This window comes from Coregonus lavaretus (assembly GCF_964263955.1).
Source record: "Coregonus lavaretus genome assembly, chromosome: 3".
Taxonomy (NCBI): Eukaryota; Metazoa; Chordata; class Actinopteri; order Salmoniformes; family Salmonidae; genus Coregonus; species Coregonus lavaretus.
This window is the reverse complement of record NC_139990.1, coordinates 12,875,054-12,895,620: the sequence shown is the minus strand read 5'-3', so window position 1 is coordinate 12,895,620 and position 20,567 is coordinate 12,875,054. Positions and strand designations below refer to the sequence as shown.

The window sequence follows — 20,567 nt, the reverse complement described above, 5'->3', positions numbered from 1 at the left end:
AAAAAGCTCCATTTTTGTCTCATCAGACCACATGACCTTCTCCCATTCCTCCTCTGGATCATCCAGATGGTCATTGGCAAACTTCAGACGGGCCTGGACATGCGCTGGCTTGAGCAGGGGGACCTTGCGTGCGCTGCAGGATTTTAATCCATGACGGCGTAGTGTGTTACTAATGGTTTTCTTTGAGACTGTGGTCCCAGCTCTCTTCAGGTCATTGACCAGGTCCTGCCGTGTAGTTCTGGGCTGATCCCTCACCTTCCTCATGATCATTGATGCCCCACGAGGTGAGATCTTGCATGGAGCCCCAGACCGAGGATGATTGACCATCATCTTGAACTTCTTCCATTTTCTAATAATTGCGCCAACAGTTGTTGCCTTCTCACCAAGCTGCTTGCCTATTGTCCTGTAGCCCATCCCAGCCTTGTGCAGGTCTACAATTTTATCCCTGATGTCCTTACACAGCTCTCTGGTCTTGGCCATTGTGGAGAGGTTGGAGTCTGTTTGATTGAGTGTGTGGACAGGTGTCTTTTATACAGGTAACGAGTTCAAACAGGTGCAGTTAATACAGGTAATGAGTGGAGAACAGGAGGGCTTCTTAAAGAAAAACTAACAGGTTTATGAGAGTCGGAATTCTTACTGGTTGGTAGGTGATCAAATACTTATGTCATGCAATAAAATGCACATTAATTACTTAAAAATCATACAATGTGATTTTCTGGATTTTTGTTTTAGATTCCGTCTATCACAGTTGAAGTGTACCTATGATAAAAATTACAGACCTCTACATGCTTTGTAAGTAGGAAAACCTGCAAAATCGGCAGTGTATCAAATACTTGTTCTCCCCACTGTATAGAACTCTGGATTCAGGTTGCTAAAAATATGAACTTGCCGGTTTGGGACTGACAGTTTGGCTTTGTTATTTTCTGATGGAAAACAAGTTGCACCTGAACAATACTCTTGATTGGAATGACAGTTTACTTCTAATTTAATGGTTATTATTAGTAGCAAAAAAATGAATTATTGTAGAATATTGAGTATCTGTACGTGTCATCAGAATGCGACTCAAGCTTCCTCTGTATCGTTGCTACAGTATATTTCACTCAACAACGTGTGTGTTTGAAACTACATTACATGTGCTTTCTCAAACTAGGTGACAGCATACCATGTGTTAGATCTAGCACTACCGTTAATACTCAACATTTACTTGAAGGTGGCATACATATGGCATTCATAACACCTCATGATGTTGAATAAATTAGTTATGAATGATACTGGAACACTTGTAAAGGTGTTACGACCTCTTTCATAAGGTTTTATCCCTTTCAAGGACTATATATGGTTTCAGGAAAAAAAATCAATGGAAAACATGACTGAATTAATCATTCTTGTCTAGTGCCGTGTGTCGCTACTTTAGGATTTTACTCACTTATTTGCAATAATAACCCCACATCTGGTGTGAAACCTGGCTATGTCTGTATGTGTGAATAAAACAATCTAGTGATTATGAATGTGTATCTGCTGCTGTCCTTGACTGAGTCCTATATCATCCTACCAAACATTAGCACCTTATCACCACCAGACACTATTATCCGACAATTCAATCTTATTTCAATGTCAGCAAGATTTTTAAGCATTTCAGAAAGATCCGAATGGTCAGTCAGTCAATCAATTGTTTAAAAAATAAAACATAAATCCTGTATTTCACAAATTTAGCCCTACAGTGCAGAAGTGTGTGTGGTTTCTCAAGAGGAATTTCTGATAGCATTTCTACATTCAGACAATGTTTATTTCAATGTTCACAAGTTACAGAGCATTCAACTTTTTACAACAGTCCGGTTCTAGAAATGCTAACAGTGGTCACCTAGAAAGGTTTATCTTTATCATGGTCTTGATTATGGCAGTTATTACAACTTAACATAATTATGGCTAAACAACCATTGAGCTATTGAGCTCTGTATTAACACACTTAAAACAGCTAGACACAAAATGTCACTAATGACATGATAATCACCCCTAACATCAAAACCTCTAACATCCTCTCTATTTTGAAAGTAAATAGGTAATCATACAGCCTTGTTACACCAGACAATGCTACGCTCACCATTGTTTTACTTGTAAGCACAGTTCAGTCTGGTTTAAACAGGCTAGTGCTTATTTCACCTAAACGCAAAAAATAAATAAAAGAGACTATGGAAAGGTTTCGTTACTTTATTAACTTAACAAGAAATAGCTGTTGCATTATCACTACAATATTATTACATCACGTTCTTAATACAATGTACAATTTGTGCTAATTTACAACTTAAAGCCTCATAAGGACAACAGGACATACAGATGACAACCAGTTAGGAATGAGTTTGTTGGAATGAGAAAGAATTGGTTTGGGGAAGATACCACACTGACTGACATTTTCCATTGATAGATGACAGACAGGTTGTAAAGCTCTTCTCGGTTTTCAGTGAGTGGCATTTTCCGTGGCAGGTCAGTGAGAAAGCAGGGTCTAAGCAAGTCATGTCTCTTGTATTTTCTTTGCTCTTTGTCCTTCATTGGATATGAGAGACCTGCAGGGAATGTTGCAGAATGGAGTCTGGGGCGCATTACATAATGTTGAAGATAGAAATGTCACGAATCGAGCGGACGTGATTCCTGACGTGATGTCAGAGCTGCATGATGATGAACAAACCCCAGGATACATCATGGTTGTGAGTGATTTGCTAGATGTGGTTATTGACAGGTGTGGTGACCAATCAGTTTAGGAGTCATCCATGGAGAAAACTGATTGTCTAGATGGGGTTTTTGACAGGCCTGAGGACCAATGAGATTTAAGAGTCATCTAGAGAGAAGGCGCGGTGTGTGTTGGGGAAACGCTGGGAGCTGAAGTCTTGGTCATCCCTTACTCTCTCCTTGATGTCACTCCTCACCTGAGACAAACACATGAGTCAAGGTTAGGGCCTGGTTAGTCTCACGTTGCCACACTTCCAAGTCTCGTTCACCCTGCTGTTTCAGAGTGAACATGAGCCAGAAATAGATGTTTGGGCTCTGTTTATTTACTTTTTAAATGCTTCCTCTCTTCCTCCCTTACCTTGAGGTTATTACTAATGTATGTGTGATTAGATTAGGGATGACGTTGCACCCTCCAGATAGCAACACTGGCCGTAGTTTACCTGTTCTTGGTAGGCCTCCTGCAGCGCTGGCTCCTCTAGCTCCCCGTGGAGGCTGTCTGGGCTAGTGACAGGTATGACTCCTGCAGCCCGGGCAGCCCGGCTCACTGCCTCAGACAGGGACAGGTGGGGGCCCTCACCCTGGTGGGTCTGGGTGAGGGGGATAACAACAGGTCAACACTAACCAGAGGTGTGCTCAGTTGGCATGAAATGGGAGAAAATGTTTTGAAACAGAGAGGTATTACCTCAACTTGACTAAATGAGAAATACTCATTTTTATTTGATGTTTCGAAATGTTTCACTCTCACTTGCTTTAGAGATATTGTCAGAATAACCATGAAAGTTCAGGCATTTGCTTCAAGAATGTTCCATGGGCAGTCTTACTTAAGCACAGTGATAGTAATGAAGCCCCCCCCCCCACACAGCTCACCTTCCTCCTCTTGGCAGGCATCCCGTGGAGGTATGCGTCAGACAGAGGGGGCTGAGTCTTCATCTTCCTCTGAGACAGCATGTCGTGTCTGATGATGGGCACCCACTCCTGATGAATACAAACACATAGCTTAGAGGTTAAAGAGGTGGGCCTGTAACCGTAAAGTTACAAGTTCAAATACTGTGTCTGACTGAGAACAAATCTGGTGGGATTCTAGGTATCCTAGATGCCCTCTCTTGACACTGTGCCTTGAGCAAGGCACTTAACCCCTAAACCAGCCATTCACAAACTTAAAAGAATCAAAGGTTGATGGTGAGGTGATTATTTGAAATCAGCTGTGTAGGGCTAGGGCAAAAACCAAAATGTGCCCCCCTTGGGGTCCCCAGAACCGAGTTTGGGAAACGCTTCCCTAAACAGTAAAGCATAGGCCTTACAGGGGGCACTGTAGCTGCCCAGGGCTCCACGTCTCCTACAGACTCCTCCCTTCTTCCTGCTGCCATGGCAGCGGCTCTTCCAGTCTCCCCTGACGATGCTCTCCGCGAGGGGGTGGTCACCCTGGGGGACGCTCCAACTTCCTGTCTGTCCCCTGATGAAACCATGGCCTCCCCTGCTGTGGTGGCTGGGGCCGGGGACAGACCTTCATCCATCTAGTGATAGGGAGAGAGAGGAGAAGAAGGTTAACTAAGGTTAGCTGTACTGTATGAAGACATGAAGATAAACATGTCCTCAAAGCTGTCTGAACTTTGTGTTCCTCGCTGATTTCATGGAATTACCAGATATTTTTCTAGGTGTGCCCAAGCATAGTGTCCTTATAACCCTCAGATAACAACACCTGGAAAGACTAACCTATGTACGCCCACACACAATCACTCACCTCCATGTTCTGTGTGTCTGTCTGCTGTCCAGCCTGTGCCTCAGGCTCTGCTCTCTGTGTGTGGATGACATAGTGCTGGATGTGGTCCTCAGTGACTGGGTTGTGCTCCAGAATGACATGGAGTCTCATGGTCATCATACTGGTCAGCCAGTTGACCAGGCTGGGGTTGACCTCTGCTGACATCCTCGTCTGTGGACATAGAGAGAGGAGAGAGAAAACATCTATAGATCTATACCTTACCCAACAACCTAACCTACCAGATACAATGGGATTCAACTGATTCATTGACTAGTTTAGCAACTAGCTTGTACTAAAATAGGAAAATATGTGGAACGGCTATAGGTCCTGAGGACCGGGTTGGGAAACACTAAAGTCAATCAAATAATAGAGTAGTGTAGAGGAGTGTACTAACGATGCGGTGGTTGATGACTTGGGTGAGAGCTCTCTGTTCCCCTCGGAGACAGTACAGGTTGAGAGCCAGACACTCAAACAGACCCTGGGTGCAGAGCAGCAGCAGGCGGGGGCCAAACGTGTGGTCTGCAGAGAGGTAGAGAGGAGCAACAGATGTACAGTCATGTTGCTGTTAGGTAATAGAGTAGGATTGTCAGTATTCCAGTGAACCAGTTTGGTACCAATGCGTGGGACCTAGTATGGCAAAGCTGTATTTTACCTAAGGGGTTTGAGTGTTTTACCTGTGCAGCGTAGGATGTGCGTGGCCATGCGGGTGAACTGCTGTCTAAGGAAAGAGATGTTGGTCTGAATGATGTCCACTCCCTCTCTCACTGTCACTGTGGCCTGAGAGAGAGACAGGGTACAGTATTATTACAACATTATCAACATATTTAAGAGTCGAGAGAGAGAGAGAGAGAGTCAGAGAGAGAGAGAGACTTACAAAGCTCTCTGCTATGTACTCCTCCAGACCATTGATGAGGTCCTCAGATGCTGCCTGCAAAGACAACAAGACAAGGTAGATTCAGTTTCTAAACTTCAAGCAGAGTGATAAAATAAAGAACACACACCCTTTGAGGTGATGCCACAAACATTGGTCTTAATAAAGTTAAATGCGAATGCAGAGAATGCTGTGCCAATTTCATGTTGTGATTCTCAACAAAACAGCAGGTGGCAGTAGAGCAGAGTTACTCACATTGATATTGCCATCAGTAGGCTCTCGGCCCTGCAGGTAGTGCTGGTTGAAGAAGTCAGTCAGCTGGGGCTGGATCCGGCTGAGAGGCTGGGCGTTACCATGGAGTAACAACACCATGTCCACCATGGAGAAACTCTGACACACCATAGACAACAGGTCCCCAAAGAACCCTGCAGGTCAAAGAAGATGTTCAGCAAAAACGTATTTCACTTTTTCAAGAACGCCATCACAGATGGCAAGGCACACCATCAGGTCAGGTGTAGATTGATAAATGTTTGGATTTTTTACATGTATATTCCAGTCATTTGGCAGCCTCTTTTGACCAGAGACACTTACAATAAAAGTATTCAACTTAAGTAGGTAAGACTACCATATATCCCAATCATTACAAATAAAACAGTCGAAATAGCCGCTATCTTTTCTGTGCTAGTAAGAAAGGACTAGTATGTGTATGAGCGAAAGACAACAGTACAAAAGTTAAGTGTTAGAAGGTTTTTACTTTAGTCACTAACTCACCGACAGCGTCCCCAGATCCAGGTGTGAAAAGGTTGGTGGTCTGAGACAGTCTCTGGATGAACTGAGCGATGCTCTCCCCGTTACCCTGCGGAGCCCCCAGAGAACCCATCATGGTGGAGAGGACCCCCTGGACAATACCTGTAAACAGGTCCGGGCTCAGGGAGGGGTCCCGTTCACCCCCAGGGGCCGCCTGGGGAGGGGGGGCAGGGGTGCCTTGGCCAGGGGGAGGCTCCTGGCCGGGTGCGGGTGAGGGTCGGGAGAAGATGGGTTGGTTAGCCTAGAAATGGGAGAGGAACTATTGGGTAACACTGTTGTAGTCATCTAGTTGTCTGGAGTTTACTTCTGCTAATTACGACCACTTCAACTTCTACAAATTACGACCACTTCAACTTCTGCTAATTACGACTACTTCAACTTCTACAAATCACGACTACTTCAACTTCTAATTACGACTACTTTAACTTTTATTACAGCGTACTAACAGTGTAATTACATGATTATATTACCTAATAGTTACTTTTCAGTCAAACTGATTTTAAGAGTTCTCAAGAAGTTACCAATAGGGTTCAATAACTTAATCTCTCACCTGGTTGAATTCTGACATGCCTTGGAAGAACCCTGGGACTCCAGGTACAGTCACAGTGATGTGTGGGTTAGCTGCAGAACCAGGGGCTCCTGGCACGCCTGCTCCACCCAGCAGGGAGCCCAGGAGCTGGGCTAGGTTGGCCTCGGCAACCCCCTCCGGTGGCTGGCCCACGGAGGTGGTGTTGGTGGTGTGGGTGGTGGTCTGGCCAGAGGTGGTCGCCCCACAGGAGGGGTGGGGAGGGACGGGGTTGGAGGAGGAGAAGGAGGCAGAAGAGGATGAAGAGGAGGAGGTGGAGAAAGAGAAGGAGTGGGAGGCAGAGGAGGAGCTGGTGGATGCCTGGTCACCTGGAGGACCTAGGAAAAAAAAGGCTTGTGATTCATTGTTCATTTTCAAAAACCAGAAATGTGTGTTTTGAAAGAAACATGGCAAATCTATAGAAAGAATTTGAAAACTGAATATACCACGTAAAATATCACAGTGATGACACTGAACGCTACAAAATAAAACCCACCATTCACCAAATACAATAATCAACCAATCAACTAATCAGTCAATCAACCAATCAATCACTCACCCTGCTGTCCAGGCATCTGTTGTCCAGGCATCAGGAGCTGTCCAACCAGACCACTGATCATCTGAGTTAGGGGAGAGGGAGCCAGAGGTGTGCCCTGGAAGAAGAGAAGAAATGGAAGAAGAGATCAGTTGATCAGTTGAATTACTGTGTAGGAGCAGGGCTGGAACTTAAGTCTGCACACCCAGTAGCTCTCCAGGAGGATTGGCCACCCTTGCCGACGTACAACAGCAACAGTCCTCGCCTCACCTGTAGGTTCTGTTGTCCGCCAGCAGGGGGCACTGAAGCCCTGAGGTTGATTGTGGTGCCCCTGGTGCCCACAGGCTGGGGGATGTGGGGGGAGAAGGAGGGGCGCGTGATCGCCACCCTGGCCCCAGGGGGCAATGGGCTGTGAGGGTGAGGCGGGGCAGAGGGTTCAGAGCTGGGGGTGGCCCCGGGGACACCCACTCCTGGTTGCCCGGGATGACCGGTGGAGACGGTGGTTGCCATGGCAGCCGCCTGCTGAGAGAGCTGGTGGACGATGGCCTGCATGAACTCTGGAGGAAGGCCTGGGATGTGGACTGGAGTAGCACCTTCAGATTGAGAGAGCACAGAAATAAATACTTGATAAAACGGTCAGCAACATCCCAGGGACTGGTGGTTGACAGACTGTGGTATAGGGGTCATTTAAGGCTGTCTGGTGTATATACACCATTACATTTGACATTTTAGTCATTTAGCAGACGCTCTTATCCAGAGCGAATAGAACCCACAACCCTGGCGTTGCAAACGCCATGCTCTACCAACTGAGCTACATCCCTGCCGGCCATTCCCTCCCCTACCCTGGACGACGCTGGGCCAATTGTGCGCCGCCCCATGGGTCTCCCGGTCGTGGCCGGCTATGGATTCGAACCAGGATCTCTAGTGGCGCAGTGCCTTAGACCACTGCGCCACTCGGGAGGTCCAAGTGAACATAGTGAACATAGTGTGATGTAGGGGTCAAAAGCACTCACCAGGCTGTCCAGTACCCATGGGGATCTGTTGTCCTTGGACCTGAGGGCCGCTGCCAGAATCTAATGGAGAGACAACCAGGGAGAAGACATTAGCTTACAACTCTGAATATACAGTGGGGAGAACAAGTATTTGATACACTGCCGATTTTGCAGGTTTTCCTACTTGCAAAGCATGTAGAGGTCTGTAATTTTTATCATAGGTACACTTCAACTGTGAGAGACGGAATCTAAAACAAAAATCCATAAAATCACTTTGTATGATTTTTAAGTAATTAATTTGCATTTTATTGCATGACATAAGTATTTGATACATCAGAAAAGCAGAACTTAATATTTGGTACAGAAACCTTTGTTTGCAATTACAGAGATCATACGTTTCCTGTAGGTCTTGACCAGGTTTGCACACACTGCAGCAGGGATTTTGGCCCACTCCTCCATACAGACCTTCTCCAGATCCTTCAGGTTTCGGGGCTGTCGCTGGGCAATACGGACTATCAGCTCCCTCCAAATTTTTATTTTTTATTTATTTCACCTTTATTTAACCAGGTAAGCCAGTTGAGAACAGGTTCTCATTTACAACTGCGACCTGGCCAAGATAAAGCAAAGTAGTGCAATAAAAACAACACAGAGTTACATATGGGGTAAAAAAAAAACATAAAGTCAGAAATACAACAGAAAATATATATACAGTGTGTGCAAATGTAGCAAGTTATGGAGGTAAGGCAATAAATAGGCTATAGTGCAGAATAATTACAATAGTATTAACACTGGAATGCTAGATGTGCAAGAGATTATGTGCAAATAGAGATACTGGGGTGCAAAAGAGCTAAATAAATAAATAACAATATAGGGATGAGGTAGTTGGGTGGGCTAATTTCAGATGGGCTGTGTACAGGTGCAGTGATCGGTAAGGTGCTCTGACAACTGATGCTTAAAGTTATTGAGGGAGATAAGAGTCTCCAGCTTCAGAGATTTTTGCAATTCGTTCCAGTCATTGGCAGCAGAGAACTGGAAGGAATGGCGGCCAAAGGAGGTGTTGGCTTTGGGAATGACCAGTGAGATATACCTGCTGGAGCGCAGACTACGGGTGGGTGCTGCTATGGTGACCAATGAGCTAAGATAAGGCGGGGATTTGCCTAGCAGTGATTTATAGATGGCCTGGAGCCAGTGGGTTTGACGACGAACATGTAGTGAGGACCAGCCAACAAGAGCGTACAGGTCACAGTGGTGGGTAGTGTATGGGGCTTTGGAGACAAAACGGATGGCACTGTGATAGACTACATCCAATTTGCTGAGTAGAGTGTTGGAGGCTATTTTGTAAATGACATCGCCGAAGTCAAGGATCGGTAGGATAGTCAGTTTTACGAGGGCATGTTTGGCAGCATGAGTGAAGGAGGCTTTGTTGCGAAATAGGAAGCCGATTCTAGATTTAACTTTGGATTGGAGATTCTTTATGTGAGTCTGGAAGTTGAGTTTACAGTCTAACCAGACACCTAGATATTTGTAGTTGTCCACATACTCTAGGTCAGACCCGTCGAGAGTGGTGATTCTAGTCGGGTGGGCGGGTGCTAGCAGCGTTCGATTGAAAAGCATGCATTTAGTTTTACTAGTGTTTAAGAGCAGTTGAAGGCTACTGAAGGATTGTTGTATGGCATTGAAGCTCGTTTGGAGGTTTGTTAACACAGTGTCCAATGAAGGGCCAGATGTATACAAAATGGTGTCGTCTGCGTAGAGGTGGATCTGAGAGTCACCAGCAGCAAGAGCGACATCATTGATATACACGGAGAAAAGTGTCGGCCCAAGAATTGAACCCTGTGGCACCCCCATAGAGACTGCCATAGGTCCAGACAACAGGCCCTCCGATTTGACACACTGAACTCTATCTGAGAAGTAGTTGGTGAACCAGACGAGGCAGTCATTTGAGAAACCAAGGCTATTTAGTCTGCCAATAAGAATGCGGTGGTTGACAGAGTCGAAAGCCTTGGCCAGGTCGATGAAGACGGCTGCACAGTACTGTCTATTATCAATCGCGGTTATAATATCGTTTAGGACCTTGAGCGTGGCTGAAGTGCACCCGTGACCAGCTCGGAAACCGGATTGCATAGCGGAGAAGGTACGGTGGTATTCGAAATGGTCGATGATCTGTTTGTTAACTTGGCTTTCGAATACTTTCGAAAGGCAGGGCAGGATGGATATAGGTCTGTAGCAGTTTGGATCTAGAGTGTCACCCCCTTTGAAGAGGGGGATGACCGCGGCAGCTTTCCAATCTCTGGGGATCTCAGACGTTATGAAAGAGAGGTTGAACAGACTAGTAATAGGGGTTGCGACAATTTCGGCGGCTAGTTTTAGAAAGAAAGGGTCCAGATTGTCTAGCCCAGCTGATTTGTAGGGGTCCAGATTTTGCAGCGCTTTCAAAACATCAGCTGTCTGAATTTGTGTGAAGGAGAAGCGGGGGGGGCATGGGCAAGTTGCAGCAGAGGGTGCAGAGTTGGTGGCCGGGTTAGTGGTAGCCAGATGGAAAGCATGGCCAGCTTTTCTATTGGGTTCAGGTCTGGAGACTGGCTAGGCCACTCCAGGACCTTGAGATGCTTCTTACGGAGCCACTCCTTAGTTGCCCTGGCTGTGTGTTTCGGGTCGTTGTCATGCTGGAAGACCCAGCCACGACCCATCTTCAATGCTCTTACTGAGGGAAGGAGGTTGTTGGCCAAGATCTCGCGATACATGGCCCCATCCATCCTCCCCTCAATACGGTGCAGTCGTCCTGTCCCCTTTGCAGAAAAGCATCCCCAAAGAATGATGTTTCCACCTCCATGCTTCACGGTTGGGATGGTGTTCTTGGGGTTGTACTCATCCTTCTTCTTCCTCCAAACACGGCGAGTGGAGTTTAGACCAAAAAGCTATATTTTTGTCTCATCAGACCACATGACCTTCTCCCATTCCTCCTCTGGATCATCCAGATGGTCATTGGCAAACTTCAGACGGGCCTGGACATGCGCTGGCTTGAGCAGGGGGACCTTGCGTGCGCTGCAGGATTTTAATCTATGACGGCGTAGTCTGTTACTAATGGTTTTCTTTGAAACTGTGGTCCTAGCTCTTTTCAGGTCATTGACCAGGTCCTGCCGTGTAGTTCTGGGCTGATCCCTCACCTTCCTCATGATCATTGATGCCCCACGAGGTGAGATCTTACATGGAGCCCCAGACCGAGGGTGATTGACCGTCATCTTGAACTTCTTCCATTTTCTAATAATTGCGCCAACAGTTGTTGCCTTCTCACCAAGCTTGCCTATTGTCCTGTAGCCCATCCCAGCCTTGTGCAGGTCTACAATTGTATCCCTGATGTCCTTACACAGCTCTCTGGTCTTGGCCATTGTGGAGAGGTTGGAGTCTGTTTGATTGAGTGTGTGGACAGGTGTCTTTTATACAGGTAACGAGTTCAAACAGGTGCAGTTAATACAGGTAATGAGTGGAGAACAGGAGGGCTTCTTAAAGAAAAACTAACAGGTCTGTGAGAGCCGGAATTCTTACTGGTTGGTAGGTGATCAAATACTTATGTCATGCAATAAAATGCAAATTAATTACTTAAAAATCATACAATGTGATTTTCTGGATTTTTGTTTTAGATTCCGTCTCTCACAGTTGAAGTGTACCTATGATAAAAATTACAGACCTCTACATGCTTTGTAAGTAGGAAAACCTGCAAAATCGGCAGTGTATCAAATACTTGTTCTCCCCACTGTACATACTGGGTATGCAAGCCTTGCTCTAACACACCTATAAGGTTTCCTATAGGAGATAAACAATGACTACGGTCTCTCTCGGTTTGGATTGATTACCTAATGTATTGATCATTTGGTATGCATGAGAGACACTGTTAGGGCATGACAACTCCAAGAGATGAGCCAAGAGTGAGAGAAAATAAAAATGTGTCCCCTCCCTCACCGTCCAAGTTCATCTGCATCATTACCACAGGCTCCATGGTCTGGTGGGTGATTCTGATCACATGCGGAGCCCCCTGGCCCTGACCTGGCTGCTGATTGGCTGCGTTGGGCTGTGGAGGTGGGGCCTGGCTCTCTGATGGGCCAGGAGCCTGAGAGGGTTGGGCTCGGCCCTCGGCTGCCTGCCTCCCATTGGACGTCATAGTCACTGTGGTCCCCAGGTTTCCAAGGTTTATCTGAAGACATAAGTCAAGTTAATAATGTCCCTAGAAAACGGTGTGCATGTACCAAACTGGGCCTTAAATTTGCACCGGACCAACAGCTAAATGCTGGTACAAAGTAAGAGGTTTAGTTAGTATTAGGCCCTGGTACTGAAATACAAAAACTGCTGAGAGTATAAGTGGAAGAAACTCTCCACACAGTGACCTACCGGTATGGGGATGTGGTGGGGCATACCACCCTGCAGCAGGACGGGGGAGCCGTAGTGGGACATGGGCCGAACCACGTGGACGTGACGGGGGGGAGGAGTGGCCAGGTTACAACGCAGATCGCTAAGGGCAACCAGGGTGTTGCCAAGGAGACGGAGAGACTCCCCGACCAGGTTGAGAACATGCTGGTCCTCCTCTCTCTCCTGGGTCTGTGACGACAGAAGAACAATGTGGTGATTGATTCACATGCGGTTTATTCAAGTCTGTTTGGGGCTCCATTTTCCTCATGCAAAACTGCACTGTGACTGATCTATTCAAAAATACTCACTATACTCTGCGGCGCAGTTTATGATGGAACTTTTCTTCTCATGGACACCATTAAAGTTAACCGCCTAAGGTCGATGTCTGCGCCCCCGCGGAAATCTAATTAGCATAATAAAAACATCCCCATCAAAATCTGTCAGTTTAAGCTAGAGAGATATCTGTTTTTTTTGCATTGAATGCGTCTCAATCCACCGCATCCGCCTATGTAACACTCCCGCATCTGCGGTGAAAGGTGACAGAGCTAGAGTGGTGTTTGTCAGACCATGAGACATCCCAAAAATTGGTCTTCTCACAAAATCGCCTGTAGCATCCGAACGGTTTGGCCTAAAGACTATGGAAAGATGAGACTCTCACGAACACGATGGTGTTCTCCATTTTGCTCTACGGCCCACACAAGCTTCTTGGGACTCGTCGGAAGTCGGTACAGCCGATCTGCCAACTTCTGTCTGTAGCGTCCGAACAGTTTGGGCTACACAGTAATATTTATACTAGGACGCCCACAGGCCTCACAAGACTCGTCTGAAGATCCCCCGGTACCAGTTGAAAAAATGAATGGAAGTATACAGTACCTGTCAAAAGTTTGGACACACCCACTCATTCAAGGGTTTTCCTTCATTTTTACTATTTTCTACATTGTAGAATAATAGTGAAAACATCAAAACTATGAAATAACACATATGGAATCATGTAGTACCCAAAAAAGTGTTAAACAAATCAAAATATATTTTATATTTGAGATTCTTTAAATAGCCACCCTTTGCCTTGATGACAGGAGTTTAAGGTTGAAGTCAAAAACAGTGTGATGATGTGTTGCACGGGGTGCGGATAGCTAGTTGCTGTGCAATGGAATGGAATTGAGTTGTAGTGCTTACGTTGTTGTTGTAGTCTGCTGAAGTGGCAGCCCCCAGGATGGAGTGAGTTCTCTCTATGAAGGGACGAAGCCTCTCCTCCACCCTCCTCACCTCTGACAACACCTCCACCAGCTCTGCTGGGCTGGGGTGGCTGGGGAGGGAGTGGAAGAGGGAAAGAGACAGAGAGGTGTTTGTTCAGTAGGCACGAAACAGGAGTAAGCGTTTTGATTCTACTTGAACTTGATTTTCCCAAAAAAATTGTAATGCTTTGCTACGCTGTTCCCTCCTGAGCACTTACTTGGGCCCGGAGTGGGGTAGTCCCTCTGTCTGGGTGGAGGATGTGGGAGGAGGAGGTGGTGGAGCAGGGGGGGAGGTGTCCATAGGCTGTGCTGCTCCTTCAGTGGCAGCTGTAGAGGAAGAGGAAGAGGAGGATGAGGAGGAAGAGGAGGAGGAGGAGGTGGACTGAGACGTCTCCGGCTCGGCTTGAGATGGCACGTCACTGGGCTGACCCTGCAAACACAAACATAAACACAAACATGCTGTCTAAAAGGTCAACTCGGCACTGAAAATAGATTTCTGTATAGCATATCATAATAGCATAACATAACATAGCATAGTATGCAAGTTGTAACTGTACCTCCAGTCTGTGGATCAGAGATTGGGTATCTCTTAGCAAGTTCTCAGCCAATTGCAGCCTCATCCTGGGCTCGCTCTGCACTGATTGGTCAACGTTGATATGCACATCCACTGAGCCGTTGCTCTAGAAACAAGACGGATCATAAACATACCCTACTAGTAATATTAATAATCTATATCATATGACAATAATAAAAAAAGACTTACTCCAGTGCTGGTGCTGACTCTGGTATTCCTTCCTGCTTCTCCCACTCCTGCCATCATCTGCTGTACTTGCATCTGCCAAGGAATTCAGTTATTACACTTGTATTACTACACTGTTGATACATTGATAATACACTCAATTCATCTAGACACTCAACACATTTGGTATCCTTTAAAACATTTTAATTAAATACATTATTTAGGTGCTCGATATTAGATTTATTCTGAAAAACTAACATTTTCTAAAATTGTATTTGTCAAACGCTTCATAAACAACAGGTGTAGACTGTCAGTGAAATGCTTACTTACAGGCCTTTCCCAACAATACAGAGAGTAAAAATATATAAATAATAATAACAAAAGGAATAAATACACAATGACTAAGGATAACTTGGCTATATACACGGGGTACCAATACAGAGTCGATGTGCAGGGGTACGAGGTAATTGAGGTAGATACAGTGCATTCGGAAAGTATTCAGACACCTTGACTTCTTCCACATTTTGTTACGTTACAGCCTTATTCTATAATTAAATTAAATTGTTTTGAATCTACACGCAATACCCCATAATGACAAAGCAAAAACTGGTTTTTATACATTTTTGCAAACTTAAAAAAAGAAAAGAAAAAATTAATATCACATTTACATAAGTATTCAGACCCTTTACTCAGTACTTTGTTGAAGCACCTTTGGCAGCAATTACAGCCTCAAGTCTTCTTGGGTAAGATGCTACAAGTGTGGCACATCTGTATTTGGGGAATTTCTCCCATTCTTCTCTGCAGATCCTCTCAAGCTCTGTCAGGTTGGATGGGGAGCGTCGCTGCACAGCTATTTTCAGGTCTCTCCAGAAATGTTCGATCGGGTTCAAGTCCAGGCTCTGGCTGGGCCACTCAAGATCATTCAGAGACTTGTCCTGAAGCCACTCCTGCGTTGTCTTGGCTGTGTGCTTAGGGTCGTTGTCCTGTTGGAAGGTGAACCTTTGCCCCAGTCTGAGGTCCTGAGTGCTCTGGAGCAGGTTTTCATCAAGGATCTCTCTGTACTTTGCTCCGTTCATCTTTCCCTCGATTCTGACTAGTCTCCCAGTCCCTGCTGCTGACAAACATCCCCACAGCATGATGCTGCCACCAACATGCTTCACCGTAGGGATGGTGCCAGGTTTCCTCCAGACGTGAAGCTTGGCATTCAGGCCAAAGAGTTCAATCTTGTTTCCCATGGTCTGAGAGTCTTTAGGTGCCTTTTGGCGATCTCCAAGCGGGCTGTTATGTGCCTTTTACTGAGGAGTGGCTTCCGTCTGGCCACACTACCATAAATTCCTGATTGGTGGAGTGCTGCAGAGATGGTTGTCCTTCTGGAAGGTTCTCCCATCTCCACAGAGGATCTCTGGAGCTCTATCAGAGTGACCATTGGGTTCTTGGTCACCTCCCTGACCAAGGTCCTTCTCCCCCGATTGCTCAGTTCGGCCGGGCGGCCGGCTCTAGGATGAGTCTTGGTGGTTCCAAACTTCTTCCATTTAAGAATGATGCAGGCCACTGCGTTCTTGGGGACCTTCAATGCTGCAGAAATGTTTTCGTACCCTTCCCCAGATCTGTGCCTTGACACAATCCTGTCTCGTAGCGCTACGGACAATTTGTTTGACCTCATGGCTTGATTTTTGCTCTGACATGCACTGTCAACTGTGGGACCTTATGTAGACAGGTGTGTGCCTTTCCAAATGATGTCCAATCAATTGAATTTACCACAGGTGGACTCCAATCAAGTTGTAGAAACATCTCAAGGATGATCAATGGAAACAGGATGCACCTGAGCTCAACTTTGAGTCTCATAGCAAAGGGTCTGAATACTTATGTAAATAAGGTATTTGTTTTTTATTTGTAGTACATTTGCAAAAAAATCGGGATATTGCCATTATGGGATATTGTGTGTATATTGATGAGGAAAATGTTTTTTTTTAAATCCATTTTAGAATAAGGCTGTAACATAACAAAATGTGGAAAAAGTCAAGGGGTCTGAATACTTTCCGAATGCACTGTACATATAGGTAGGGATAAAGTGACTAAGCAACAGGATAGATAATAAATAGTAACAGCAGCGTATGTGATGAGTTAACTATTTAACTAACTATTTAGCAGTCTTATGGCTGATGGGGAGAAGCTGTTCAGGGTCCTGTTAATAAATACTCTATGAAACAGCAGCACAGTGCACACCAACACACAACCTTGTCTCACCTGTATCTGCTGGGGATCCATGATGTTGACGGGCAGGTTGAAGCTTCCCAGCATGACGTAGCTGTTCCCGTTGCGGTCCTGGGGTCCTCCCTGGGAGGAGGAGGTGTTGGCACCTCCCTCTGTTCCTCCTGAGGACACTCCTCCTCCCCCGCCACCAGATTGGGAGGTCTGAGGAGGAGCACGCTCCACCAAGTGGATCACCTTACCAGCCACATCTGAAAGAAGGACAGTGAAGGGAGCGAGAAGGATAGTGGATGAGAGAGGAGGAGAGAATGAGAGTGGAGGAGAGAGGAGAAGAGAGGAGGACAGATGAGGAGAGAAAAGGAGAGAGGAGAGTGGAGAGAATGAGAGTGGAGGAGAGAGAAGGACAGTGGACGAATGAGGGGAAGAGAGAGGAAGAGAGAGGGTCAGAGGATACTGGAGTAAGGCGCTCTCATTTACAACACCAACATGTGGTCCTCTGTAGCTCAATTGGTAGAGCATGGCGCTTGTAATGCCAGGGTAGTGGGTTCGATCCCCGGGACCACCCATACGTAAAAATGTATGCGCACATGACTGTAAGTCGCTTTGGATAAAAGCGTCTGCTAAATGGCATATTATTATACCATTAATCATTTTAAAGGCAAAGTTTGTGAGATTCCCAGCAATCTCAACTGTTTTGCTGTTTTACAACAGTGCAGAGACTATGTATGTAGTATATTACTTACTGTGTCCTTTGAATAGAATAGTTGCTGGCTTTTTTACTCACTGTATTCGTTCAGTGTCCTCTCATCCTGCAGCACTCTGCCCTGGTAGATTAGTCTCTGCTTGTCCACTGGGATCTCCACTGAGGCAGCTATGTGTTCTTTGAACTCCTTCACTGTCAACTGAGGGAGAAATAACAGGCTCAGTGCATCACTAGTACAGGGCTGTCCCACTCATAAGTGTACAACATAGAGGCTACAAATAAGTAGCCTCGAATCCAAACTGATATGTTCCGTTGGATTGCAGGCTAAAACAGAAGTGGACAACAACAACAAAAGTCACAGTTTACCTCTCCCCGGACAGTGTAGCTCCTGCTCTGGGAGTCCAGGGTCTTCACTGTGACCTCTATGGTGCTTGCTGACTCCTCCATGGTTCTCTGCTAAGCGCACAGAGAAATACAGTCAGCAAATGTTCTTTCTCCAGAAAATGTCCTGGGCCAGACTACCAATTGTAGTCTGGCCCAGGAGTGTGAAGGTGAACGGAAAGGCTGGAGCAACGAACAGCCCTTGCTGTCTCTGCCAGGCCGGTTCCCCTCTCCACTGGGGTTCTCTGCCTCTAACCCTGTTGCAGGGGCTGAGTCACTGGCCTGCTGGTGCTCTTTCATGCCGTCCCTGGGAGGGGTGCGTCACTTGAGTGGGTTGAGTTACTGACGTGATCTTCCTGTCTGGGTTGGCGCCCCCCCCCCCCCTTGGTTTGTGCTGTGGTGGAGACCTCTGTGGGCTATACTCGGCCTTGTCTCAGGATTGTAAGTTGGTGGTTGGGGATATCCCTCTAGTGGTGCGGGGGCTGTGCTTTGGCGGAGTGGGTGGGGTTATATCCTTCCTGTTTGGCCCTGTCCGGGGGTTTCTTCGGATGGGGCCACAGTGTCTCCGGACCGCTCCTGTCTCAGCCTCCAGTATTTATGCTGCAGTAGTTTATGTGTCGGGGGGCTGGGGTTAGTTGGTTATACCTGGAGTACTTCTCCTGTCTTATCCAGTGTCCTGTGTGAATTTAAGTATGCTCTCTCTAATTCTCTCGTTCTCTCTTTCTCTCTGAGAACCTGAGCCCTAGGACCATACGTCAGGACTACCGGGCATGATGACACCCTGCTGCCCCCAGTCCGCCTGGCCTTGCTGCTATTCCAGTTTCAACTGTTCTGCCTGCGGCTACGAAACCCCTACCTGTCCCAGACCTGCTGTTTTCAACTCTAAATGATCGGCTATGAAAAGCCAACTGAGAGACCTGAGCCCTAGGACCATACGTCGGGACTACCGGCCGTGGTGACTCCTTGCTATCCCCAGTCCGCCTGGCCTTGCTGCTATTCCAGTTTAAACTGTTCTGCCTGCGGTTATGGAACCCCTACCTGTCCCAGACCTGCTGTTTTAAACTCTAATGATCGGCTATGAAAAGCCAACTGAGATTTATTCCTGATTATTATTTGACCATGCTTGTCACTTATGAACATTTTTGAACATCTTGGCATGGTTCTGTTATAATCTCCACCCGGCACAGCCAGAAGAGGACTGGCCACCCCTCATAGCCTGGTTCCTCTCTAGGTTTCTTCCTAGGTTTTGCCTTTCTAGGGAGTTTTTCCTAGCCACCGTGCTTCTACACCTGCATTACTAGCTGTTTGGGGTTTTAGGCTGGGTTTCTGTACAGCACTTCGAGATATTAGCTGATGTAAGAAGGGCTATATAAAATAAAATTGATTGATTGATTGATTGATGAAGACAACTGGGGTGTATTCATTACAGAAACCGTTAACCGTTTAAGAACCAAACGGAAGCAAACAGAACAAACACAACGCAGCAGAAAGGAGGGACCTACCTGGAATTGTCCAATAGAAACTGTCGTTTGCTTTTTCTGTTTGGAGTAAACCGTTTCTGTAGCAAAACGTTTTGCAACAGAATCGGCTTAATAATTACACCCCTGATGTTTATTCTCTCACCCCTCGATTGGTAGATAAATCGTTAATAGTACTGTACCTGTTTTGGGTAAACTCACTTGAATCGGGGTTGTTGTTAGTTTGCTAGTCAGCTAGCTAATCCACATGTATTCAATCAGGAAGCCAGTTAACGCCAGCTAACGTTAATCTCAAGAACTTCTTTGTCTTCGTTCAATGTCAAAGCAAGGCAATTCCGTTACTTTCTCTGCATCCAACGGTACACTGTCGGTGTAATTGCAATGGCGTTACATGAGCAATTAGCTACTTTGTCTATTCTTCAAATATTTACAATTCATATTCCGTTGAATGGTTGCTAAAAAAAGTGCGACACTAAGTCGTGCAAGGACCCATATGACGCATAAAATGCGTGTCCATTTTAAATGCCTGTTTGTTTTGGTGTGAGTCTCTGTGCAGTGTGCGTAAACATATGTTTCCCATGCCAATAAAGCCCTTTGAATTGATTTGAGAGTGAGAGTACAGCAATAACTGTGGACTTGAAAACAAGATGTACCAATGAACAATTTACAGATGCAGTTTAACATCAGTGTATATAATGTACTTGAGTACTTTAATGTATGCTCTCCCTCTTAACGTTCCCACTCTTTGGCCCTTGGGAATTAGATTTGGAGCAGTGTTCCCTCCATTAATCCCGCTCTTCTTCTTCACCTTTTTCTCATCTCAGTTTGAGTTTAATCCGGTCTATTTTTAGCTGACGCCAGGATGGTGTCCATGGGCGCAATGTTCAGCTTGTGTAAAGAGGGAGTGAGAGGAGAGGGAACATGAGACCATATGCACTGATCGTAAAGAACTAGACAGTTGAGCACAAATCCCAGACATTGCTTTCACCTTTCCTGTGTTCTCGTGTTAGTGCAGATGTACGGAAGTTGGCGAGGAGATAAAGCCACCATAGGCTACCGAGATAAATAAAATAAAAATAATCCTTGCCATAGACGTAGAATAGTCACCATCAAACCAGCTGAATATCTATTTCAGGAGCACAGCTCCTACTAGTGGAAATAAA

General features: G+C 46.0%; 1 protein-coding gene across 1 annotated transcript; it reads right to left on the bottom strand.

Moving 5' to 3' along the window:
* Positions 1-1,769: 1,769 nt before the first annotated feature.
* On the bottom strand, positions 1,770-19,845 carry LOC311121342 (large proline-rich protein BAG6-like). Its single transcript, XM_084157949.1, has 24 exons — positions 19,587-19,845; positions 17,912-18,001; positions 17,627-17,744; positions 16,879-17,093; positions 14,656-14,727; positions 14,450-14,572; positions 14,111-14,322; positions 13,834-13,963; positions 12,640-12,846; positions 12,214-12,445; positions 8,275-8,334; positions 7,532-7,854; positions 7,286-7,379; positions 6,712-7,064; positions 6,126-6,402; positions 5,610-5,779; positions 5,358-5,411; positions 5,158-5,260; positions 4,878-5,002; positions 4,466-4,654; positions 4,026-4,238; positions 3,592-3,699; positions 3,165-3,311; positions 1,770-2,921 (listed from the first exon to the last, which is right to left on the bottom strand). Exons 2-24 carry the CDS (start codon positions 17,990-17,992, stop codon positions 2,823-2,825), a joined length of 3,705 nt encoding a protein of 1,234 aa, XP_084014075.1. The 5' UTR covers positions 17,993-18,001; positions 19,587-19,845; the 3' UTR covers positions 1,770-2,822.
* Between the last annotated feature and the right edge of the window lie 722 nt (positions 19,846-20,567).